The 26,655-nt window shown below is 44.3% G+C and overlaps 1 protein-coding gene across 1 annotated transcript in view; it reads right to left on the reverse strand.

Moving 5' to 3' along the window:
- SNAPC1 (small nuclear RNA activating complex polypeptide 1) overlaps positions 1 to 26,655 on the reverse strand; it is a 149,425-nt gene that overhangs the window by 64,934 nt on the left and 57,836 nt on the right. The window contains exons 5-6 of the mRNA XM_078660332.1: positions 16,765 to 16,923; positions 8,412 to 8,477 (exon numbers count right to left, since the gene is read on the reverse strand). Of these exons, the coding sequence (XP_078516458.1) occupies positions 8,412 to 8,477; positions 16,765 to 16,923 (225 nt within the window). The remainder of the gene's footprint in view (positions 1 to 8,411; positions 8,478 to 16,764; positions 16,924 to 26,655) is intronic.

The following is a 26,655-nucleotide window of genomic DNA, read 5'->3' on the forward strand; positions in this document are numbered from 1 at the left end:
GGGGGTGCAGAACACAGCACCGCGTTTGGTTTTTATGCGCCAGAGGAGGGCCTCCGCGAAGGCAGCGCGGGCTGCACTCCACTGGTTGCCGATAAGGGAGAGAGTCCTGTTTAAGGCACTATGTGTATGCCATCGTATTATGCAGGGGACGGCTCCCTCATATCTGTCTGAGCTACTCACCCCCCTATGCCCCCAACACGCCAATTGAGATCAGGTGGGGTGGGTTTGGTGTGTGTTCCCGCTATTAAGAGAGCTAGGATGGGTGGACGCTCCTTCCGCCTGCTGGCTGCCCAGCACTGGAACAGACTCCCCTTGTGTCTCCGGATGGAGACCCGGGACAGCATTTTTAGGAAAAAATGGGAAAATGTATCTCTTCCCCCGGGATAGTTAGGAGAGGTGAGGTTCCGGGTGTGGACATCTTTGCAGTTGCACCACAGCGCGGGGACACACTGGCCGAGTGGAACCATGCGCTTTATAAATGTGCCTATTATTATTATTAATGGCAATTTATTGGGACCAATTATCAGTACCTTAATCTACTTCATTGGCAATGCTGTTCCTACAAGTTCTGATTGCTATATTTACAAAAAGGTAAAATAATTGGGAAAGAGTCTCATATTAGAGATTTGCTCTGTATGACATTAGATATTTACTGTTTATGGCTCGTTATCACAGGTGAACAGGTCCCTAGAATGCTAGTGAGTGGCTTCTGGAGCTTGTAATTCGCTTCTTCAGAAAGCATGGTGGAAAGCCTATCCACTCCCTGGCATCCTGAAACTCAGCAATCAGAAGTTAAAGGAACAGCACTCCCAATGATCGTATTGAGGCAAGAAACAGGTTGACCTTTCTTGAAATGCTGAAGACCCTTTGTGTAGGCAGTATTGGCAAATAAATTGGTGGACCATTGCCCATGTCGTAGCACGCAAATATCCGATTCAGAAACACCTAGAGACAGTGCTAAAGCAGCGGCCTTTGCCTGGCGGAATAGACCATGATACTGCAAGGAGACAAATTCTACACAAGGGCATACTATATTTTGATGCACAGGATGATCTTGTGGGAAACTATCCGCTTCGGAATCGCCATTCCCTTAATAAAGCAAGCATGGACCAGGAAGAGTTGGTCATCCGGTCCGGTAGCTAAGAACCCTATGAGGATCCAGTGTAGCCTTACCTCCTCCTGGGTGGGGTGAGCAGGTGGGTAAGAACATCTGAAAGGGGATAGATTAATCCTCATGAAATGGAGTGACCACTTTGGAAATGAATGAAGCCTTAGTCCTCTGGTCCAACCTGGCTGGGAAATATTAAGTGAAGGAAGGCTGGACAGACAGAACATGAAGCTCACTGACATGCTGAAATGGAAGTAATGGCAATGAGAAGTACAGCTTTCAAAGTGAGCAGCCTAAAAGGGCAGCAATGTAGTGGCTTGACGGGCAAACATCAGGAAAGAGAAGCACCAAATTAAGGTTCAACTGTGGCATAATGAAAGAGGAAGTGAAAACAAATGGGAACATTTTTTCAGAAATCTCATAATAGATGGCCTAAATAAGAAAGGCGATCTGGTAAACAAATAAAGGTCAAATAATCAACAAAGACCCTTTAAAAGAACCCACAACAAAATTAGCCAGAAGCTCCAAAAGGTTGAGGTGGGACCTCTAACTACCACCCCTTCGTAAGTGAACCCCTTCCTGCCCACCCAAGGACTTTGCACGACTGTAACAACCTTGAAGTATGGGTGGGGAGAGTGGCCTGAGGTAGATCCGGGTGGTGGGTTGTGACCCACGAGGTTCCACTGCAGGGCCTGAATATGCCGTCTGGAGTTCCGGAGATGGAAGGGTGCAGGTGGCTAGGAATCCAAGAAACCACGGTCGTCCTCACAGAGAACCACATTTGATTCTGAAAAATCTGAATCTTATATTGAATGTACCGGGCTTTCTATGATGGTGAAAAGGCCTTGAATGCCAAATTGGCCAGGACAGCTTCAATGAGGGGAATCTTATGTGTAGGGTTTTGTTTGGAATTTTGCTGGTTGATGGATAATAGCAAAGACATGAGGAGTTCAGAAGTCGTCTGGAGGTGGCCTACGACTGACGGCAGTGAGCCTGCTTCGGGCACCAGCCACTGAGGTATGAGGGCAGTGACCACCACCAACATTTACATGAAAACTTGAGTGGCTGAGGTAAAGCCAAAGGGTGCATGGCAAATTGGAAGTGTATCCAAGGATAAGCTGATCATCAATCTGGTGCTTGGAGGTCCAGTTTATATTTAAACAAACGTCTCGCTGAGGGGCCATGAGATGCAATCACTTTTTGAAGTGGTGAGGAGGCATGTTGTATGTTGGCAGAGTGATTAACTGACCCATGTGAAATGGGGTGATAATATTCAGCAAAAAATAAGTCTTGGTCCCAAGAACCAATCAGTTGGAAAAATGGGGCTTAAAGAGGACAAACAGAAAAGGCTTCCAGTTTGCTACAACGCCAAGCTAAGGTAATGACGATGAATACCACAGTGTTAAAGTGAACAACCACAAAGGACAACATGGATAGGCTCAAAGGGTGAACCTAACAAGAAAGTGAGCACCAAGTTAGGGAGGCGTGATAACTGGAGAAGGGGTAAACAAATGTGGCAAAAGCTTAAGTACTTAACCAAATATGCTGATCTGGTAAACAAAGAAAACTCAAAAAGCCTTTAACAAGGCACATAGTAAATCCTTGCTTGGCAAAGGTAAGTGGAAAATGCAACACATAAGACAAATGTGCCTTGAGGAAGTTAACATCAGCCTCAGAGCACCAAAATACAAAATGGGAGCAAAGCTGCCGGTCAAGGGTGCCAGCTTCAAGCACCAAAGTACAGAATACACTGATTTGTAGAGGGGCGACAAGCTGTCAAATCATATCCATCATCTCAACAGGTGAGCAAGTTATTAGCCTGGGTCAACAAAAGGGATACAGCCAACAGATGAGATTGTGGGTCAGGAAGGGACTAGATCACATGATAGAGCCGGGATCGCGGAAGCGTTCGCTGATCACTTCAAACGGGTCTATACCTCCACACAGGCTCCCACCTACGAGGCAGCAAGAGAACTCCTGGACACCCAGGGACTCCCTGTTCTTGACCATCAAGCTGTGGAGGACTTGGATTCCGTCTTGACCGCTGAAGAGGTATCCAAGGCGAATGGCGCCCTACAGTCCGGAAAAGCCATGGGCTCCTGTGGCCTCCCTATTGAACTCAACAAAACAAATGCTACCACCATTGCCCCATACCTCACATGGATGCACCAGGAAAGTGTACACAGATGGATTTTGCCCGCCACACAGAGACTGGCCAACACAATCGTTATTTATAAAAAAGGGTAAACCCCCGAAGCGCTGTGACTCGTACAGGCCAATCTCCCTCCTGGACCCAGAAGTAAAAAATGTATCTAAAATCCTCGCACGCCACCTCTCGCGGCATCCCCACACATTGCTCCACCCGACCAATCCGGTTTTATGCCGCCCAGAAACACCGTTCTCAATCTTCGACGCCTCCACGGGGTTCTAGGCAGGGCGGCTACAATTCGAAAGTATGCAGTGATTACATCTCTGGATGCCAAGATGGAGTTCAACATTATCAAATTGCCTTTTTTTTTTTTTACTTGCCGCTCTTGAAAGATATGGGTTCGCGAAGCGATTTTTATCTTGGGTGCGCCTTATGAATACAGAACCGCTGGCCCGCAATACAGTCAACGGGGGTCGGTCGGGAACAATTACACTGCAGAAGGGAACGAGGCAGGGATGTCCCCTTTCCCCCTTTCCCCCTTGCTTTTTGATTTGGCCCTAGAGCCCCTAGCAATTTCGATCGGGGGGACCCGCTTATTAATTGGTCAGCGGATTGAGTGGATAAAATCTGCATTTACGCTGACGATATCCTGCTTTATTTGGCCAGACCCTACTTCTCCATTCACCGTGTCCTACATATATTTGGTCTTTTTTGGAAATACTCTGGTTACACCATTAACTGGGATAAGTCTCTTGTCTATGTTCTAAGCGGGGCTCACCCAACCCTGCCTAAGGATTGCAGGGCTAAAATAGTCACGGATGGATTTCTATATTTGGGAATCTACACTATGTTCGACTCTGAAAGATTTTATGACCATAATTTGGCTCCCCCGCTACGCTGCTTTCAGGCAGACATTAGTCACTGGAAGACCCTGCTCCTTACCGTACTGGGTAGAGCTGCTCTTTATAAAATGATGGCACTTCCCAGCTTTATCTATGCCCTACAGAACACACCCTATTTGGTCCTGGCACAATATTTCGTCGCAATTGAAGCAGAGGTACGTTCCTTGCTTTGGGATAATGGTGCCCCTAGAATAGCTTTGACTAAACTTGCATAAAGCTGGTACGATGGAGGTATCCACCTGCCCGCAATTAAAAGTTATTATTGGGCCTCCCAGCTGGCCGTCAATCACTGAGTGCACCGTCCGGGGACAGACCCCGCCTACAGGATGGATAGACATAACATGCTCCCCGGCAATTATATCAGAGCAATCTATGGTGGGAAGGACCAGGCACCAAAATACACCCGACTTCTACCACAATTGTTATATGGCACGCCACGACAACAGCATTGGGGTGGAAGTCTAGAATCACAAGGGTTACACCGTTGCAGGACACATACCAACTGGGAATGTTGTTGAAGCACCCCGGTTTCGACAAGTGGGATACGATCGGTCTTTCTAGGGTGGGCGATCTGTGGGCGAGAGCAATCTCCAGAGAGATTACCAATTACAGAGTGGGGAACCCTTTCGATATATCCAAGCCCGAAATGCGCTACAAAATGCGATACCCAAGGGCATGGAACTACCTGCTTCCTCGCCCCTGGAGGATAGACTTCAAGATGACTACCTGCAGGAAAAAGCTATCTCCCTGACATATCGCAAAATACTTAACAATACACCAGACACATTAGGGAAAGTTCACACACGATGGGTGGAGGACGTTGGAGACACTGATGATGAAGAATGGCAGGAGGCAATGGCTTCCCCCCAGGAGGTGGCGATCCGTTCCCGATTAAAACTCATTCAACTTAAACTCCTACACAGGGCTTACTACACCAGTTTAGCGCTGAATAAATGGGGACCCTGTGCTCCCCTGCCTGCTCCAGGGAATGTGGCCAAATTGGTACGTACCTGCACCAATGGTGGGTATGCACGATTCTTTAGCCTTACTGGGGAAGGGTCATGTCAGCATTGTCCGCGACCAGTCACAAAACCATTGACGTTTTGCCCCACTTATGTCTCCTTAATATCTGGGAAGAGACTGATCTGTCTAGAGCCGAGAGTGTTAGGGTCTCCCTCGGCTGTATGGTAGCGAAAAGCAACATAGTGAGAACCTGGAAGGGCTTACTTAAACCCAAGTTTTGTGATTGGGAGTCGGATATGGACTGGTGTATGCAGGCGAAGAGGGTGGTATATAAGAGTAGAGGGTGCCCACAAAAATGGACGAAAATTTGGGAGGCATGGACTGTGTCCAGGGGACTGATTTGCACGCCCTTTGACGATACCTCCCCGCATCTGGAAGATCTTGTGATGGAATAATGTCAATATTATTTTTAATTGTAGGTGCCACTACCTCAAAGGATTGATCTAATGGTAATGCACTGCACTTTGTTCCCCTTTTGATTTTACCTTCCCGGTTTGGCTTTATTCAATAAAAAGTTAGGGAAAAGAAATATGCTGTCTTGTCCAGAGACGGAGTAGCAGCTAAAGCTGCTGGGTGCAACTTGGCAGTAGTGAAGAGCTACTGCTGGGGAGAAGCTTTATTTGGGAGAGTATGACTCTGCAATGATCACTCGTAAGGTGAGTAATCTGTGGAAGGATGTATCCATCGGAAGAGTATGATCTAATGCTTTATTTGGCTATGTGCTGTTTACCAACCCTCTAGCTTGTTGCCATATTAGTGGAATGCAGTTGTAAAGGTATGATAGTTATATGAAAGAGATTTCAAAACAGTCAGCTGGTTCTGGCAGGCTTAGAAACCTCATCCTTTGATATCAGTTCAATTTAATAAACCACACTATACCATCAACCAGCCTGTGACTCTTCAATTCTCGCGTGTTCCACAATGACCCGAATTCGGAGTCCTTGGTCGCACATGGATTGACCATCAAAACTTCATTGTCTCACCTCAGTAGCTAGGTCAAGCAGTCAAGGCTTGCCATAAAAGAGGGTGTGAATGGTAATCAAAACCATAATTAAGTATGCATTATATATGAACATCCAATCAAAGTTGAGACTTAAAACGACATACATTTTAAAATCCTTTAGCATTATAGTACTGGAAAGTTATTATAGAATGTCAGACACTTTAAAATTCTAGCTTAATTGTTCAAGATATAGTGGGAATTTACCAGTAGGCAGGTTTGTCTTTTTCAAGTTTCTTAGTTAAGAAATGTCAATGTATGCTAGGGTGTAACCTGGCTGGCCCTACAAAGGTTAAGTTACTGGATTTCTGGCACTGATTGCAAATTATGTGGGTACAGTTCAGTACAGCTTTTTAAAACGGAAGGATTGGAGCTTTAACATGTTCTTCTTATGAATAAAGGCCCTTCTTGTGTAAAACCCCAAAGGAAAAACACCAGACACCTCACAGAGCACACCTTGCAACTTTGTGTAGTTCCTTCTCTTCCCAGGTATATCTCATACAGAAGAATCAAACCCTTCTCATGGATTACCACAGGTGCCAGGAGGTTAATATGTACTGAGATGTGACCAGCAGGGGGGTTTTCTGTCGCTACGAGAAAACCCAACTGCCATCTAAGAGAGGTAAAGTGCCTTTGCAAAGCATGCTTTGTTTTACGTAACAAAGTGTAAATTCACTAAAAGACACTTAGTGTGATCCTGTGCAGCTCCAGCTAATAAAGTTAAGAAATTACGTGAACTGGCCATGCCAGGCTGCACAACCCTTTAGGCCTGTGCCCAAGCATTATTGGAGCTGCAGTCGCACCATATGGCTCAATTACTTTCAATCAATCTTCCATCAACTGGCAAGTGCTACATTGCTGCATGACCCATTTGTCACCTAATCTCCGACTGGTTAATCAGTGGTTATGAAGCCTTGGCCGGGGTAGGAAGGCCGTTAAATTGGGACACATAAACACCCATTATTTAGAGGAATTAAAAATGGCAAAAGGAAGTTATTAAGGACTTTATTATTAACCTTATATTTATGGATGTATTAAAATGTCATGATGGGTGGAATGGCAGGTTATGGACTGGGAGGGTTATGTATGCCTTTGACAAGTATGTGGTATCTTCATCTGGAGATAAAGGTGCCACAAGACATTAAGTAGAGAGAGAGAGATAAAGGGGTCGAGGACAGAGCCTTGAAGTCACTTTATTGGCAGAGAGGAAGGTTCAAAACATCCAGACACTGAATTGGTTTGGTGGACTAGGTAGGGTGAAAACCAAGAGATTACTGCACTAATAATTCCCAAGAATGGCTATGCTCACAAGATTGTGTTGTGATCCACTATGTGAAAGGAAACAGAGAGGTATAGAATGTTGAGGGCAGAGGAAGGATGTTAGTAGTAGGTAGAGTTTTCAAGTTCAAAACCTGAGCCAGAGCATTCACAGTTGAGCGCAGTCCAAGGCTGTCCAATCGAAAGACTGCTGGAGAGGTGGCATGCAAGTGTGTTAATGAAATAAGGAGAGGAATGCGTCAGAATTATAGTTGGAGGCAATAGAGTGATTAGTGGGGGCATTTTAAGTATGGTAATATCTTTAACAGATTAAGTCAGATAAGCTAGTAACCAGTCCCGTAGGCAAGAGGAAGTGTAGTGATAAATGAAGTTTTAATGATTTGAAAGGGCAAAGGAGTCAGAGAGGGCATAAGAGTTGATGGCAGTGTGAACAATATAGATGACTTCAGAAGGGGAGATGGAAGGTGGAGAGGAAGGAACGAGGTGGGGAAAGATAGAGAAGAACTTGTGGAGTGAAGGAGAGGGATTCTTGACAGTTTGCTCCCAAGTCAAACATAAAATAGGTATTTCCAGTTAGCATGTAGCAACCAATCACTGTTATACCATAAAAGATGTGTTTGTATAGCTAAGCGGACGGAATTTATATACTTGAGAAGCTCTCTGAAATGGGGCAAGCGGTTGCTGGTTGAAAATGTCAGGACTGAAATTTGTCACTAAAATAGTGGCTACAAGTGGAAAAGTCACACTATTTTTGCAGTTAATATTTGGTAAAGAGAGAAATTCATCGAACAATGGATTAAATGTGTTCACAGCAACTAAGAGGAGCAATCAAAGCATTTACACCAGTTGACAATCCCCAACATCTGGGAACCTGATCACATTATTGCAGGCTATACATTAGCAGGTAATATATTCTTGAACAACATCTAAAAGCAAAAGGAAAATTCTTACTTCTGACTCTTGAGAAGTACTTCCTTGGTCCTCCTGGTCGTCTCCACTTTTCTTCATTTTAAAATTCTGTTTCAGCAAAAGCAAACAACAAAGAATTTAATTAGGCACAGAAGAAAATAGTTACAACTTAAGGCCAAAAGAATTATACAATATGGAAGTAGAATGGCAGCTGAGACATAATGAATGAAGCACAATCAGATTTCATTATAAAACATAAGCATTGACCATTCGATTTGTTTCTCTCACCAATGAGCTCAGTGTCTGCAGCATAGCAGGGCTCACCCTTGTGCACAATTGTAAGGACAGCTGTCTGTGCACTTCCCAGACCTCGACCTCATACACAATCAGAGGGTGCCCCTCGCTCTCGCATCGATGCCCATGCTTACCAGCACTAAACATAGGAAACCGATATTCCTCACCTGGCAAGGTACCTCAGACTCGGATGGCAGTGGACCTTCTCAAGCAGGATGGGTTGATGCCCATGCCACCTCACTGCAGATCTCCTTTGACTCACCATGGGCAAGGGTGGAACATAATTGGGAAAGATGTTAAGAGTTATCCTTATCTGCCTAGGTCCGGGATGTGCTTGCACCAACCTTCACCTCTCGAACTCACATTGGCCCAAACTGACAGGGCTCTCCATCCGTCACTCAGGAGTTCCCTCTGACCAAAGTGGGTAGGTCTTTTCCACTCTGAACTTGGAGAAGTAGCACAAACAGGGACCCCGCCCCCCAATCTGTCACCCAGCGTCCTAGGAGAGGTTCCCTCCAGCCACAACCACTAGTGTGCCATCTCCCCCACATTATCAGTTCTCCCTCTTTTTCGCACCCCAGCGCTCCCTAGTCTTGATCTCCATTTAGCCCACCCTAAAGGGGTCTACCACATAGTCAGATTTTCTAAGAATCACATCAAGCGCTCTGTCTACACTGGTACTGGGATCCATTCAGATCTCACTCTGACCAACAAAGGAAAGGTCTCCTCCAACACCAGGCCAGAACTTCGTCGGACTTACAATGAATCGCACACTAATTCCTCACAACTCTGATTCTACAAACAAGACAGGTTTGCATTTGACAGACAGATGGGACACACTGGTCAGCATTCAGATTTCGAACAATCCCTGTGGTCCTCCTGCCAGTGTACAGGAAATCTGCTAATGAATTGGAGGTGACATTTGATGATTTTTGTGCAACTCCCCATCAGTGTTATTTCCTATTGTTTAGCAGGATTATCAAGCTTCTAAACATGTAAACCATTTGGTGCCAATGAGAACAGACTTTTTTTTAAAATCTCTACTCCAGGGATGGTAGTCTACTTGATAGAAATATGCCACTGTGTAGTTATGGATAGGTAGGGGGCGTGGGAGGTATTTGTTTCACGAATCAATTTGGCACAGTTTGGCAAACCTTTACAACCTTCCACCTCAGTTGCTTCTTGTAAAGTTTTGGGGTGATCTGTCAAACAGTGACTTATAAAATGGGGGGGGGGGGGGAGGGAGTTCAAATGCTTTCCCCCATGCAATTCTAATTAGACAACAATATAGAAAAAAATGGCTGAACAGAATTACACCAAATTTGTCAGAAAGTTAGATCTTTCCCCAGAACCAGTGCTTTTTCTGATTTGATATAAATCTGCACAGCATTTTCAGAGAAATTAAGATTAAACATTTATTTATGTTGCAGTGCGAGTCCTGTAAGAAAAAAATGGACCAAGAATAACACCAAAAGAATCTATATCCACCTATATAAAACATAGATAGATAGACAGACAGACAGACAGATTATAAAACACAGACTTTGGGCCGTGCAAATCTTTTTCCATAGAGTGCTCACTCATGACACTATGAAGACTTTTTACGTGGGAAAGCTCCTACTACACAGTCTGTGCTCAGTGTTCAGACTGTGCGTAGATTGCAGACCCTTCAAAGACCTAAGCCCCATTAGGCCGTCTGACCCCCTATTACGCATAATCAGCAATCAGCGTGCAGACTGTGCGTAGAGCCTACTCCCTTATGAGACGCAAGTCCTATTATGTTGCAATCCCCTACTATGCATAGTATGCACTCCATGCACACATGGGGTATACATCTCAATCACTCCAGAAAGCAAGCCACACTAGGTGGGCATGCCCAAAGTACACATAGTGATTAGAACGGAGACTATGGTTAGAGTTCACTCCCTCCAGAGACCCAAGCCTCACAAGTTGGGCAAGCCCTACTACGCAAAGGCTGTGCTCAGTGCTTGTAGAGTTAAAACACTCCAAACACACGTGCTATTAGGTGAGCCAGGCCTACTGTGCGCTGTTAGCACTGAGTGTGCAGACTGTCGTAGAGCCCACTTCCTCTATGCACAGAAGCCCCCTTAGATGGTTAAGCTCCGCTACTTCACAGCCTGTACTCCGTGCTGCTCTTCATGGGGAGCCCAATCTCTCAAGACACCCATGTTCAAATAGGTGAAAGAACCCCTACTAAAGAGAGGCAGCGCTCTCTGTGCCGCTCTTCACAGAGAGCTCACTCCCTCCACATACTCAAGCCTCATTGTGTAGAGAAGGGCCTACTAGGCATAATTAGGTATGATAATATTTTAATTTAAGTTGAAAAAACAAAGGGTAAAGTGATTTTATAGTTAGGGGTAGTAATAATGTGTTATTTCATTTTAAAAGAACCCGAGAAACAAAGGTTAAAACTGATATTATAGTCAGATCAGGTAATATCATCTTACTTGAAGTTACAAAAAAACCTCAGAAATACACAGACAACCAATCCAAAGGTTAAAGTGAGATTTCAGTTAGGTGAAAACTAGAAAAAAATAAACATTGAAATTCACCAGTTGTAGTTAACTGAGTTAACCATTAACTTACACCCCCACCATGCACTGCATATGACAACACGTTCTATATAAATTGATGTTATCACTGAAGACCTCTAAAATGATATCATTGATAACACTGAGTTTGTGGTTTTTTTTAGTTTAATACCGTACATAACTGACATTTTCACCTGAATACAACCTCACTTTAACATTTGTTTTTTCCAGTTAATTTCAATTGTAATGTTTTCATGTGCACCAAACCAGATGAAATTGCCTGGCATGGCTTATTTATCATACATGTTAAATGAAGCACAGGCTTGAAGTTTCCCCTATTTATTGCCTTATGGACATGACCTCCATCAAATTATCTTTCCTCTGCAGTGCCCCATAGGGAATCCACACCCGGTTTCTGGTCATCCTGATTGCTGCTCTGGGACAAAAGTCTGAGATAAGCTGCTTTGCTGGCTCAGTCAGGTTTGAATTTCCTCAAGACGATCTCCGGCTTCCCAACTTTGGCCCTTGTAATAAGTGGTGAGTAAGTACAGATTTGGGAATTACATCTGATGTGGGAATAACGCATTCATAGAGGTTTCCTCCAGGAAATTTTTACAGAAAAAAGTGGTGACATTTCTGAGTGGCAAACTAGATAACAATAGGGAATTACCACGAGTCTCAGGGAGCGGAAACACCAAATCGTGCAGCATTTCCAATTTTACAGTGTCAGTTCAGGGAAGAAGTCCAAATAACATGGATTTCCTGCACAGGGCAGAGTGAGAGCAGTTAGTTCTGTCTGGAAAGCGCGGATATCCCCGGTCAGGGAGTGTGAACGACCGGCCGTACAAAAAATATTCGGTTGACCAACTGGAGTCCACCCATCCGATAATGTGAGGAGTATATGGGAAGTAAAACGCTGATAAAAAGATCCTTCACTTTGGCTCATTGACGTCATGATTTCTATTTATGTGGCACAGCCACGTGAGAGCTTTCCAGCATTGACCCCAGTTAAAGAGAACTACTGAGCTCCCTTTGAACTAGAGGGTCTGTATGAGTCAACGCCAAAGGAAGATCTACAGTACGTCCCTGCAGTAAATTCTGATCAGGACACACTCTCTAAGCTGCACTGCCATGCAGAAAGAGGAGCTGCCTGGCATTAGAGTGCAAGACCCCAGCCCTGCTGTCCGCGGCTGTGTGGAGGACGGCACAGGAACTGAGCCATTAGAAACTAGACTGTGCAGCTAGGTACCCGTCAGTGGCCAAGATCGGAGTTACACTTGGATGTCAAGGAAGTACGTTCATCATAAAACAAGCATTGGCATAGCCAATAGGTCTCGCCTTTGGGACCTTATAAGTCGTATAGCCTCACATACATGTGATCGAAAATTATATGAGAGGTGAAGGAACTGAATGTCTTCATTCCACTGAGGTCTGGGCAATCAAAGAGAATATGGGCATTACAATGTTTGAAATTAAAAGGATGATAAATATGTTGATAAGGTAATTTGAGTGGTACTAACCCTCCGCGGGTCCATCCAGAAAAGGTTTTTACTCCCGCTGAGGCATGTCAAGGTAATAAAAGTGAGACTCAAAGCGCAAAATGCTTCAAAGACAGGAAGCCCCTTGAATGTTTAATTTCTTCCTGGAGATAAATGTGTAGCACCATCTGGGCTCCAAGGAGGAGTGGCCATGAGTTGGCTTCCGAAACTGGTGGGACAATGTGGGGGGCTGCACTGACCCTGGCAGGGTGGGTGTTTAGGGGAGAGACGACAGCTGTGTGAGGGCACAAGTGCTGGTGCAAGAGAGAGTGTGAAAGTGGAGGGAGAGCAGAAGGGTCTGTATGCCTAGGATAGACACCAAGAAAGCGGATTTTAGGAAAGGGAGAAAATGTAGGTGGTGTGGGAGGACTTTTGTATGTGTACACAAGTGTATGTGTATGCAGGAAGCGCAGAGGGAGTCAAAGGATATCTAGGAGGATTGTGGGAAAGTAGGGAAGCAGCGTGGCAACTTGCTGGGGTAGCGGGTGTTTCATTTCTAAAAGGAACAATGAAATAAACAAGTAGAAAGAGAAGAATAAAAAGAGGATGGAATAAAAGAAAGAAAAAAAGAACCGGAAGGTAACGAATGAAGAGTTGTTTCGTCCGCATAATGATCATGCCTTGATTCCTAGCAATGCAGGGCTGTGAATAGAATAGATGCACTAGTACTGCAGTAGGGTAGGGACAGTGGGTGGCGCGCTTGTAGGCACACGAGGTCAGCGGAGTGTACATAGCTGTGTCTGTCAATGTGTTGACAACAGTTTACATAGCATTCCGCCTTTCAGCGTTCCGAGGCCAGTTACAGGAATTACTATAATTCCTGTAAGTAACAGTGGGGCCTTCAGTAGCACTTAAGTTGCCTACAACCCGGGGTCAGGTAGCTTTAGACAAGATTCTTGCGCATCCTTTCGTCTGGACGAGGATGGCTTCTGCTGCGCCCATCTCAGGCTGGCAGCGTGGTCCCTAACCCGCCCTGGAGTTGCAGGCTCGGACAGCCCCCTTCACTGGATGCCGGTGATCGCTGCTTCATTGCCTTGGTGATCTTGATGAGCACCATGACTGTGTAGTGTTGTGGTGGGGTGTGGGCGGGACACAGGGAGGGGTGCAGGCTGACCTCAGTGCCGGTGGGGGGTGGGCTGATCATCGGGACGCCATGCGGCGGATTATTCCGAGGGTATTGCAATTACATTTGTGTAACAGTTGGGGAAATGCTAAGGAGCGTTTGTGGAGGGGTAACAAGCTGCTGCGATTATGCTATAGATTGAACGGGGTATGTGTGCTTTGCATTTCGAACGCGAGAAACGGAATGGTGTTGATTTCTTGTTTTTGTTGCTGGGACGAGGCACATGTGAACTGAAGGTGCCGTGATTAGGGTTAGGAGGAAAGCGCGCCAGGGGAAGCGGTGTGGGGGCAGAGGGCAATAATTTAGGCTGCTAAGGAAGAGGCAGAGATGGGTCTAGTTACAGTGTCAAAGGGGGGTGGGGGGAGGCGACTAGTCCTTCCAAGAGAGGGATTTTTTTCCGATCAGGAGGAAGAGGTGGGGCTGGCCATGACCAGTTAGCCAGTCGCTTAAATCTGGTCTGTGCAACGTGGGGAGCGGGCTTCGGATGGAAAAGGGGTGTCTGCAGCCCTTTAATCAATCGTGGGCAGCGGGTCCAGAGTGCAGGTGGAGCATGTGTGTGAATGTGGGTAATTTCCGTATTTAACTTTTGTTATGCAGACCGCTCCCTCCCGTGCCCCCTCGGTGCTGCTTTACTTTCAGGTGAGACTTCGCAATGTAAAGGTCGAACAATATGTAGAGGAGATGGAGGGGTCTCTAAGAAGGAATAATTTGTTTTTTTTAAAGTTGCGTTAAAAAGGTAAATGGACGTTTAAAGACCTGTGAATTACTCGGGTACGTATGGCTTTATGTAACGTAAGGCAGGCATGTGATTTAACCGCCTGTAGATACTGCTAGGTTACTAAATAACCCAGCGTGGTCGCGAAAGTGAAAGCGACCGTGCTGGGTTAATTAGTAACCTGATCCTGGAATGCATACTGCTCGCACCAGAAACCCATAGGCCATGGGAGTGAACGTTTACAGAAAAGGCCAGGACATACCCCGCCTTTGGCCATTTGTGTGCTTTCATTTTTGAAAGCCACTCGCAAAGGCCAATGGAATGTGTGAGGGGAGTCTGACCCACACGGAGAAGTCTCTTGGAAGTCTGGAGTGATTCCAAGAGGCCCTCTCCTAGAGCAGCGCATGGGCGCTGCGCTAAGCTCGACCTAAAGAGACTATGTCTTTAACTGTTTGTGGGCATCGCTCAACCTCAAGAAGGTGTTTGTAACTTTCTTATTTTTTTGTTAGATTTAACTGCCCTACCTTTCAAGTTTGCAACTAGAGACCTCCTCACTTGTAAAATAATTGCTCTAATTGTGATTACTTTGTCGTATAGTGTCTCAAGCTCCAAATATTCCATCACCTCCTAGAGTACCGTTTTGGCTGCTAACTTAATCCCTTGGAGTACCCAGTGTACAAAAGGAGTAAGTTACTTCTCCACATAGAGTGCAATAGTGTCCAAAGGTCCTGGGACACCAATGGTAAACAGAAGTACCAAGCACCAGTATTGGCTTGAAACCACTGACTGCCTGAGCTCAGAGAACAGGCCTTACACTTGTTGAGCTTGAAGCTGGATGGTTTCTTTAGGTAGGATTAAACAACAATATACAAAACAATACAATTAAATTAAGTGTCTCTGTGCATTAGCTGAAGTTGCTCTGTGGGACCACCTTAGCAGTTTCTGCCTAATAATTTGGACCCAATCTGGTTTATCAGTGTGCTGATCAGATATAGAGAGTGGTCATCGGTCATGTAAATCATTTCTAGTATGACCAGTGCTGTCTGCCTGTGTGATTTAGCAACAAGTGAGAGTTCTAGCTGGTCTTTGAGGCTACCCTTTCATTTCAGTGTGTTCTCATGAGTATTCAGCTAAAATGAGGAAAGAACACAGGCATTTGGGACTGGGCAAAGCGCAAGGTAACTCTTCTACTCAACTCATGCACAGTGGGGGAAGGAATATGGGCAGACAGTATTTGAGTAACATGGGGAACACAGGTAGACAGAGGAGATTGGTTCGTATAAAAAAAATGTAGGGAGCATACTGCACACAGACATAAGGTCTGAGCAGCTAGGAGCATGTTCACCGACTAGTATACAAAAAAGTGATGGATGGGATGCTTGAATTCATTTCAGCCATAGGCAATTATTCAGGGTTGCGTCCCAGTCCATTGTTATTCTGCACACCATCCCACCTCAGTTTGGGCAAACCCATATGCAAATCAGTCTTGACCCAGCAGCAATGGGAATTGTCCAAACCTATCTGCCTGGCCCCGTTCTCCCTAATTGGAACACGAGCAATCCCAGACTAGTTTTGCCCATAGTACTGTTCATCAGTCTGGTATAGCTTGGTTCTAGTGGCACAATATGCATGGGACCAAGTTCTGGGCATACCAGTCCCACTTAAGGAATCACACTGAAATACACAAAAAACGAATTGATGTGCATCCAGCTACTGGAAACTACTCAGGCTGCATCCCAGTCAAGTGTAATTCTGTTCACCAACCAGGGCACATGGACAAACTTCGAAATCTGGGACATGTACTGATATTGAGACGAAATGGTGGAAACACGGAGGGGAATCACAAAACTGTGCACACTTTGATAGACATCGTTAGTCTCCAGTGCTTTCAAACAGTCACCTTTTACGGGCATTAACGCCCAACACGTAGAGGTTAATGAATTCAGCATAAGTCCAACATAGAAAATAGATACCTGCACAAGAAGTTAGTGAGAACTAATTATAAACTACAGCATGGTAAACACAAAGTTGCATCAATTTGCGCAGGTCTTCGAGTTTTGAAGTCGAAAGGGGGATGCAGGTGCTACATAATGCACCCTACTTCCCTCCCTCAAGTCCAGGTACAAGTCTTTCTTTTCAACCAATTAAATGCAACAGAAGAATTGTGACTAACCTTTTTATCCTGTGACTTTCGCTGATGGTCGAGCACAATACTTTTCAAATCTATTGCAAATTCATCCTTTATCAAACTCAGAGCCTTATCTGGCTGATATTTATTAGTAGAAATCACACATTTCATTTTGTGATAGTGTTCCTGTACGTTCAGAATTTCCTGTGGAGAGAAAAGATCGTGAGGGAGAATATTTTTTTGCAGCTTTCAGGATTGAAAAGGGAGGGCGGCTAAAAATGAACATCTTCCTTCTACCAAAGTTAACTTGAGAATTAACCAGTAAACGATTAAAGGACTGTGTGCATGGGCCAGAAAGAAGAATTTAACTCCAAAAGTTACACATTTGTGTACGTTACAATGTTTAGACCAAAACACTTGGAGAACAATAGGCACAAAATCTTGAAGTGAGTTTGGGGAATAGCACTCGTAAGGTTTGCTGCAGAGGAATCTCTGGGAGTCTAGCTATCAGTCACTCACCACAGCCATGCCGGTATATCAGGCACTGAAGACATCAAATTAAGAAGCAGGGTATATTTTTCCAATAAAAGACAAATACTCAAACACTTTAGAAGCACGAGTTTGGTGAATTGCTTTAAGATGTGATTGTCTTACTGTTTCTTCAGAAACAAAACTTTGTTTTACTTATACACTCTTCCTTGGAAACCATAGTCTTTGTTCTGCTATGTAACATCCTACTGAACATAAGCTGGTAGTCTCAAAAAATCCAGTGAGCAGAGAAAATAACCTAAAAAGCCACTGCAAAGCCAAAAGGTCTTGCCTTTTAACTTTGCCAGTACAGACCCTTAAGACTTTCCAGTGCTCTTTGCCAATGCTATCCGTACAGAGATAGCGCAGAAAACAAAGTCCTCCAACAACACACCCTCTATGGTGTCTCTTATCAAAGTAGCTGAGATAAATGCTGAGTTTTAATGGGATTGGGAGGCTGGACCAAGACTCAGTGTTAAACCATAGATAATTGTATTTTTAAACCTTGACCATCAGTTGGATTATATGTATTATTATACTGTGATGCATCATGCTTCTGCTTAAACCAGTCACCTTTTATTAACCTTTTGCTTAAAGCACTAAGCACAATCCAAAAATACCCGGAACCAGGGGCAATAACATAAGTGCATAACAAAGGCTCCAAGGAGAATAACAATGGCATTTCGACCCAATTAGATAAACAGGTCATCATCAGGACATGAGCAGTTTAAGTGAGTGAGAGGAGGAAAGAGGGCACTCAACTCTGGATAATTTCTGATTGTAATTAGAGTATTGAACCAAAGGCCGGAGAAAGTAGGGCTAAGGGATGATCACCTGTAAGTTGCTGCAGTCAGATTCTGTTGGGTTTCCTCATCAGTCAGAGTGCCATGAAGAACTGAGGAAATCGGGATTGCATTTCAATCAGAAATTATCCGGAGTGTGAGTAACCTACTCTTCATCAACGCTCCTGGAAACGGATATATCTATAGCATGAATATATATAAAACTATATTTCCTATCAACATTACTGAAATGTTCCAATGTCGTTTCTGTTCATCAACACTGTATTGTCTGAATTGATAGTCACTATGTGAATACAGAGCACATATACGACGCATTTTTTTAGTGTTATGAGAAGATAATACATATTTTAACTATTAAATGGGCCTATTATTGTATCCATTATTAATGATTGTTACTCTTTCAGTCACTTTGGTTAGCTATCGTTGATTGACTGATTGGTTGGGAATAACAGATGTAATCTTTTTTGTTCTACTAGGAACCATTGTTATACACTTCTACTTTTAGAAATTTTTCATGTTCTTGTCCTAACCATTTGTGCCTGCAGCCTATGTCCTGGGTTACCGGAATGAGTGTAGGTGGCCTTTGTGTATTCCTCCCATGGAATGGGAGGGGGTTAAGTTGTTCCCTGTCAAACTTACATTTTAAAGGGGCTGACTTCAGCACACCCACAAAGAACTTGAGACCAGCTTATTGACACTCTAGACCTGTTGGAGGCTATGCAGGGAAGGAGTGATTTTACAGATGTAGAAAGGCCTAGAACAGAGCTTTCCAAACTCTGTGTCGCAACACAGTACTGTGTCGCCTGCCATGGGTGGGTGTGTCGCACGATGACGCCGGTACTGTACATGTTAGTGAGTTCACAGTACGCAGACATAGGCTGAGAAAGGAGAGGGAGACCGTTAGGCGAGCGTGTGCGGCACATGCGCAGTCCGGTCCGCAGAGCAGCCTCCGTTACCCATTCCCGGCAGGAGTGTTTGCCCGGGAATGAGGAGGGCGCCGGGCTCCACTGTCTGTCTGAGTGTCAAGGTCTGTAAGCAAAATCTTACCACCAAACTTGCACAGGAGCAGAAGTTGCCTCCCCCCCCCCCCCCCCCCCCCCCCCCGAGTCCCTCCAAAAGATACCCCAGAGCCCGTTATAAAACTTGACTCTCAGAACCTTCTAGGGAGAAGGGGGAATGGATAAAATAAGAAACGCCAGAAGAGACTGGAACTGTTCTTTCTGCTTCTCTTGCTTAGTCCGACCCGCAGACAAACTTCTGAGAAAGCTTAAATTATATCAAAGAAAGATATTAATATACTTCCTATTCTACTCTAACAATCTAATTCTTATTCTAATCTACTTCATACCTAATTTTCCAGATAGCTAGCTTCTCTTCTTTCTCTTGTTGTAATCTTATTCTTTTAATTCTTTGAAGAGAGTTTTTTCTGTTAAACAAGAATGTGGTTATTTATGTTATTTAGTTCTCTATCTCTATATCTAATTACGCTGTTAGCTTCTTACAACCTCTTATTTTGGTTGACTTTTTCTCTTCCAAATTTCTTCTTGTATAATAACCAAACTATTTTATTCTACCTTACCTATAATATAGCCTACTCTATTATGCCCCTAACTGTCTTGTTCTAATTTCTACTTTCCTTTTGTACAGGTTTCAACATGCAGATTATCATCTTTGGAAGGTATCTTATTTTTTAGTTCATTCAGTTTTATCATGTAACAAGTCTTAGTTCAATTTTTGTTTAAACATTGCCATCAGATGCTGTACGTAGCATTTAGTCACTTATCTCTTTCTTCTTCTTTCTCTCTTGTATTTCAGCTGCCGGTGAAGAATTTCGACTGCCGACTCGACGATAGACTAAGGACTCGAGGGAGACCGCGGCACGCGAGGAATCTCGTCTCACTCTCTGATTCAGCCGCCGGTAATGACCTTCTAACTGAAGTTAGTCAGGGAGCTTGTGTGAGGTAACAGAAAATGCTGGGAAAAACCTCCACACGCTCCTACTAACGGAATACTTGGAACCCAGAATAGATAGATATTTAGCCGACCCTAGGTTGCGAACGTGGAAAGGGAAACCCAACGCTGATATGAGGGCAATTAAACACGGAATGTTCACGGAGCACTAGGGCAAGGGTCCTACTCTGAAAACTTCTCTAGTGAAGTGCGCATCGGTTATTTACCGCGCGCTTCATCTAGACTTGAACACCTGTGTGTGAACCAAACAACTAGACCATAACATCGTTGTCTGAGTCAGCGGCCATCTTGGAATTCCGCTCGTGACTCAGTATCCTCCAACTGTTATTCAAGGGGTGATTTCTCTTATGAATCCAGCGTGGTTTGGCTCTTACGGCAGATATCACCTGGATTGCCTGACTTGGGGTTCTGACGCTGAGCTCCTGTGGGGCAGTGACGCCCAGGCGCTACCGCCACCATGAGTATCGAGCCCCAATGGTGCGGAGATGCCCGGGCACTACCACCACCATGAGCACCATGGCATCGAGATTCCAGCTGGGCTGACCAACCTGCTGCAGGGCTACACCTTGGAGGTGCTGCGCCAGCGGCCGCCGGACCTGGTGGAGTTTGCTGTGCAGTACTACAGCTGCGGGATGGCGGCACAAAATTCATGCCCAGCAGGGATACCCCCTCCAGTCAGAAACTACCTCTCCTGCCCATCTGTCTGGCCTACCCCTGTCTATAATGAGACCTGGAACTCTGACCCACCACCCGTCACTGCCCCTGTCAGTCCCTGTCTGCCTCTCCTGTCAGTCACATTCCTCACCCCCTCATGTCAGTCAGCCTTCTCCAGTCAGTTCCTCTTGCCTTCAAAATCCCTCACCACCACCTGTCATTCCTTCCTGCCACATCTCTGATTTCTCCCCTTATGTTAGTGCTCCTGTCTAGCATCCTACTCATGTCTGCCGAATTCCTGACCCTCTCTCCTGTCACTATTCCTGCCTGACAGACTGCCCCCATCCTTGCCTGACAGGATCTGCTTCCCTTTCATCAAGTCAATACAGGCATACTCTTCCTTTCATCCCCTGCCCTCTTTTTTCAGTCCTTTCCTATCTGCTTGTTGCTGCTCAGCTCCAGCTTGTCTTTCACACAGTGGTTCACTCGGTTCAGTTCCTCTTGCCTGACTATGCCTCCTGTCTGACGGCCTTTACCAGCTGTCAGACTGCCTTTCCTATTGACCTGCAGACCCTGCGCCCTCTCCTGCCTTTCATTGAGCTGTAGCAGGCAGATTCTGCTTCCCTACTTTCCTCCTTTCTCTTCCTGGCAGAGCCTACTGCACTCCTACCTGGCAGGCTGTGTCCCTCCTCTTATTTGTCAGTAGTACACCCTGCCACCCTTAAACTCTCAAACACCTACACTTGCATTGGAAAAGGGGCATGCCAGTATTTTTTTTAGCACAACTGAAATACTTCCACAGGCAGAGTACCACTTCCCAGTAGTCAGCAGTATATATTCTTCCATAATGAGCACCTGTTCTTCTAGTTTTTATCCAAACACTGTCTTTTCACCTTTTGGCACAAAGACTGATGACTAGCCTTGTCCAAACCAAGGTCCATTGCTGCCCTGAGTCTGTCCAAGCCATTGTCAATGCAGTTATTACTTCTGTCCCACCTTATGCTGAGAGCTCCGATTTCACATGATTATCTAATACTCAATCAATGCAGATAAAATTTTACTAAAAAGAATGAGGACTGTAGTGTAAGAATCACATGTCATCCATACTGGTAAGCGGTATAATATATGTTAAACTTCGTATCTCATGTGCTTCCTATCTCTAGATTTCCACATTTCTTCCTTTTCCCGGAAGCCCCATAGTTTCCAGGATGCAGCAGCACTTGCCACAGAAACAGCCACACCGCAGAAACAGGCACAAGAGAAAATAGCACCGGAGATAGCAGGCTTCAGTCACACACAGGCATGAGAGACAGCATGTGCTAGTCTAGTATCAATTTAACCCAGAACTGGTAACCTATTCAGGATTTGCTGGGGGACATTCCAGAGATCACAAGGAAAGGGCAAGATAAGGCAAACCAAAACACAAAATGGATAAGTTTATAATTAAGAAGCAAAAAGCTGGTAAAGATGGCGTTTGGAAAGAAGAAAATGTTGCAGCTATTGAGGAAAGTACCCAAGAAACAACTCAATGGTCTTGATCAGTACGTAAGACGTGTAAAGGAAAAATCGTAATTTCACGTGCGGGACAGCCACCATCCAAGCGGGCTGTCCCAATCACCACCTCTATGGCGGATTGTAATGACCCCTTATAATTGGAACAGAAATCCATTTCTTTCAACTGCAACTGGGAACTTTTCACTTGTTGAAGGAGAATTAGCTGAACTAAAAAAATGACACTGAAACGTGGAAGCTTGAAAATGCTTGATAACGAAATGCAAGTATCTTTATCTAATATTCCACCAAATATTGACCAGCTGTGTTCATCCTATCAACCTCATACATCTCATGAAAATAGTGTGTGTTGTTGGTTTTATTCAAATGTTTTAAATCTTGTACTATGAGAGACAAAATAGCAATTTGGAAAAGGAAAGTGAAAGAAGGCAATTTTTATTTTTTCCCCCAAAACTGCTGAGTGACAGCTGAAATGTGATATTAACCCGCTGATTGTTGACCATTTAACATTGGTCGGAGAGAAAGTTCATCATTACTTCTCAAATGTTGAAATCTAAAGACTATGATTGGAACAGAAATCCATTTCTTTCAACTGCAACTGGGAACTTTTCACTTATTAAAGAAGAAGAATGAGCTGAAATAAAAAATTACACTGAAACGTGGAAGCTTGAAAATGCTTGATGAGGAAATGAGTGTCTTTATCTAATATTCCACCAATTATTTACCACCTGTGTTTATCCTATCAACCTCATTCATCTCATTAAAACAGTAAGTGTTGTTGGTTTTGTTTAAATGGTTTAATTCTTGCACATATTTCCCTATTGTTACTCATAAAGGACAGCATGTTTTGGAAATGTATGTGTGTTATCTTACAAATCATATATTTCTAAAAATATCAATGAAAGGTTTTTGTGTCCCCATACCTTTTGCTATTTATAATTTATAATCTATGACATATGTATTTGTCCTTATCTCTTATATGCAGATGATTTAACCTCCGGTTTGCTAGTAAAACTGAATTATTGTGTTGCGAAATGATACATGTCTAAAAATGCAGTTAATTGAACCTGCTTTGCTAGGAAAACTGAATTACTGTGTTCGAAATGATGCATGTATAAAAAATGGGTCACCAACATGAAAGGTTTGGAAAGCACTGTCCAGAAGCTTTGCCCTCTTTGAAGGCTGGCACCAAGTATAATTATTGAGCACTTCAGACAAACTCTTTAGTTCGCTCCTGGACCTGCTGTGGACCCCCAGAAGGACTGCCTTGCACTTGCTTCCCTGGTGCTTGAGGCCCGCTTTGTGTCATAGAGGACTTCCCTGCTGTTACCAGGAGAACAGCCATGCTACTTGAAGCCAATCTTGTACCCCTCAGATGACTGCCCTGCTTTATGAGGGATGCCTTGCTGTTTGAGCCCAGGACTGCAAGAATGACACCAGGGGCTAGTTTGCTGGCCACCAGTGTAAGCTACAGGGACATAAGCCCCAGAAACCTTGAACTCGGACTTGGCCTGTGCTGGAATGAGTCCTGACCCATTATGTGGTGCCCATTCAGTGTGGGACTCTTTGAAGTAGTGCTAAAGATGTAACTTCAGCCATAAATCTGATGCTTGGAACCAAGAAAACTTACCAGCAAAAAGTGGCCAGAGGACCAACAGGAGACCAGGACGCACCTGTTCACTGATCTGCCCGACGTGCATTGCCTGTTGGCCGGATTCTGTGGTAGCTCCCACTACGTTCTTCGCAGTAGCAAATCCTGTCTGGTGGCTCCGCTCAGAGTGGGTAAAGAGCCTTGTGGAGCCCTCGTCAGCTACAGCCTACAGCTTTGGCACTCTGGAGATCTTCAACTTTCAAGAAAGTGGAAAATCCCAAATGTAGAAACCTTTACCATGACTTCCTCCAGCAGCTCACAGAATACGCCTCCTCGGACACCACAAGCTGCCTTGGCTGCTGAACTTTGCCTTTACATGAACTTTTCTTTGAAATTTCCTCAAAGTCTAAAGTTAACACAAGACCAGTCCCAATCCACCTTGTGTATCCGAACCACTTTTCAATCACGGTCAGACTTACCTTTTGATTTTGCCCCAATATCGCGTGCCCAGGTACCTGCAGTTGGTGCTTCATTTTTTGGGCACTATTTTTCCACTTTAAACGTTAAAAATTCAGCAATCCGGTTTTACTGATTGTTTCTTACAGTATGAAGACCTCACTATCCTGCCAAACGCTGCACCAAAGGCATACTGTGGGTTGTATCAAGGTGTCAGCAGTGAACACAATTTACTGAACTGTCTCTCCGTCCAACTTCTGGGAGCCTTGTCAATACACGGATTCCTTTTTAAAATACCATTGCTCCCTATGGTACAGTGAATATAGATCTCGAAAGCATTAACAAAATATGAACACACTTAAAATAAGGGGTCCAGGAAACGGCCAAACAATGTTAAGTCTACACATTTTTTCACTGTGTATATGTCACTCATTTTTACTGGCACCCACATAGTCAGTTGCTTTGATATAGGTACTGTCACAATGACCTAAAGTGACTGCAGTTCAAAGGACAGAACTGTTTTCAAGATGAAGCATTGTTTGAAGAAGTTTACAAGTGACTAGTTTATGTAGTGGTTGATACAGCCAATGATTAAGAAACATGCATTTCTTTAATTAAGTATTGATTTATTAGTAGTTTTATGAAATATTGCGATTTGGAGAGGACCTGATGGGTCGAATATACCTCATTGTCAGTCATGAACAGGTGTGTGAATTGTGAGACCAACATAAGGACGCTGCCAAGAGACAGTTTATCTCTGTTAATCACTAGTACAGCTCCTTACCAAAATGCTGACAGGTACTTCATGCAGAAGGACTTTACAAGGCTAGTGGTTATGTTCCCTTGCTGTCCCCACAAAAACCAATTCTCAGAATACTGAAATACCGATGGTTATTATGGGGGATGAAAGCTGCTCAAACAAGTCTCCTGGATTAGTATTACAGTGGCAAAAACTGGCCTTTCTTAATACAAACAACTGGGTACACAGGATTTATTTTCTTCATGTCCCTCATCAATTTTACGTTTAGTCATTAACCACTTCCAATGGTAAAAACAAATTCAACAGGATTGTTGGATTACTCCCAGACAATGGCTACTTTTCTGCATTCTAAGTCAGTAAGAAATTGGGTTGTTGGTTGACTGGGGTGTAAACTCTGGTTAAGCAGCAATCACAATCCTTCTCAGGGTAAGGTGCAAGCAAACCCCAAATTAACCTGTGTTTGTCCCTTGGGAGCTTGGCAAGGAGCAGGCAGGCTTAACTGAGAGGCAATGTGTTAAGTATTTGTGCAACACTTAAAACAATAACAACAAAACACAAGCATTTGCAATGCGATAGGTCTCGCATTTGCAAAAGTTTGAGCTATTGGCATTGTAAATGACAAAGCTTTTATCGATGTGTTGGTTTTGAAAACAGATAAATAAATGGCATTGTCATTTACAATGCCAATAGCTTAAACTCTCGCATTGTAAATGACAATGCCTTTTTTTTAATGTTTTTAATAAAAAACATAAATAAAACGCAGTAATTTATAATACCAATAGCTGAAACTCGTGTAAATGCGAGCAGTTATAACCCAGCAGACACCATTAAGTAATGACACGCCTCTGCTGCCCCCTCGAAAGTTAGAGAGAAAGACAAACAAGGCACCACGGACTGAACGTAAATCAACCAGCTGCTCAGGCTTTTCGATTAAATTATTACAATTTATTGCACAAGGAGGTCGGCGTTGGCAGCCCTGGGTGGTATGTGCTCCAGATTTGGAGCAACAAAGGAAGGTCCTGCGGCTGTGCTCTGAAAGAACCATTTGGCAGTTACACAGCCGCTTCCACGCGCAAACACACACAGGCAGACACACATGCAGAGAGGCAGCCGCACACGCTTTCAAACCACACACACTCATTCACAATCTCACTGAAACACGCAGATAAACAGGCAGACAGAATTACAGACACGCAGAGAACTAAATTGGCTAACTTAAAGAAGTCTGGTGCTGCATCATAATGAAATAACTAACAAGCTTCCTAAATATGCAACTCAAGAAATGCGACTCCAAGAAACAAGAGTGAGTGCTACGGGCAATAATGCCAGCAATAAAGTGGGGTCTTACGCCACAGATTTTGCACAAAAGAAAAAAAGAATTATAAAGCCTTCAGACCACTGTGTCCCAGTGCTCCTATACCTGCGGCGCTATTGCAAGCTACACCCATAAATACCCCCCTCTAGAAAGGTTTGGTGTGTGCGCTTCCCCAGGGAGATAATAGTACAACTGGTACGATCACATGGAGACGGGAGGAGTGTGCACATCCAAAACAACAAAGGAACAGCAATGAAAGCGACTCTATACAATGTTACTGCATGAGAGAGAGTGAAACAGTGATAGATTCGGCCATCTAATTTGTACAGAACGAGACAACAGCAAT

The sequence above is a fragment of the Lissotriton helveticus genome, chromosome 9, assembly GCF_964261635.1.
Source record: "Lissotriton helveticus chromosome 9, aLisHel1.1, whole genome shotgun sequence".
Taxonomy (NCBI): domain Eukaryota; kingdom Metazoa; phylum Chordata; class Amphibia; order Caudata; family Salamandridae; genus Lissotriton; species Lissotriton helveticus.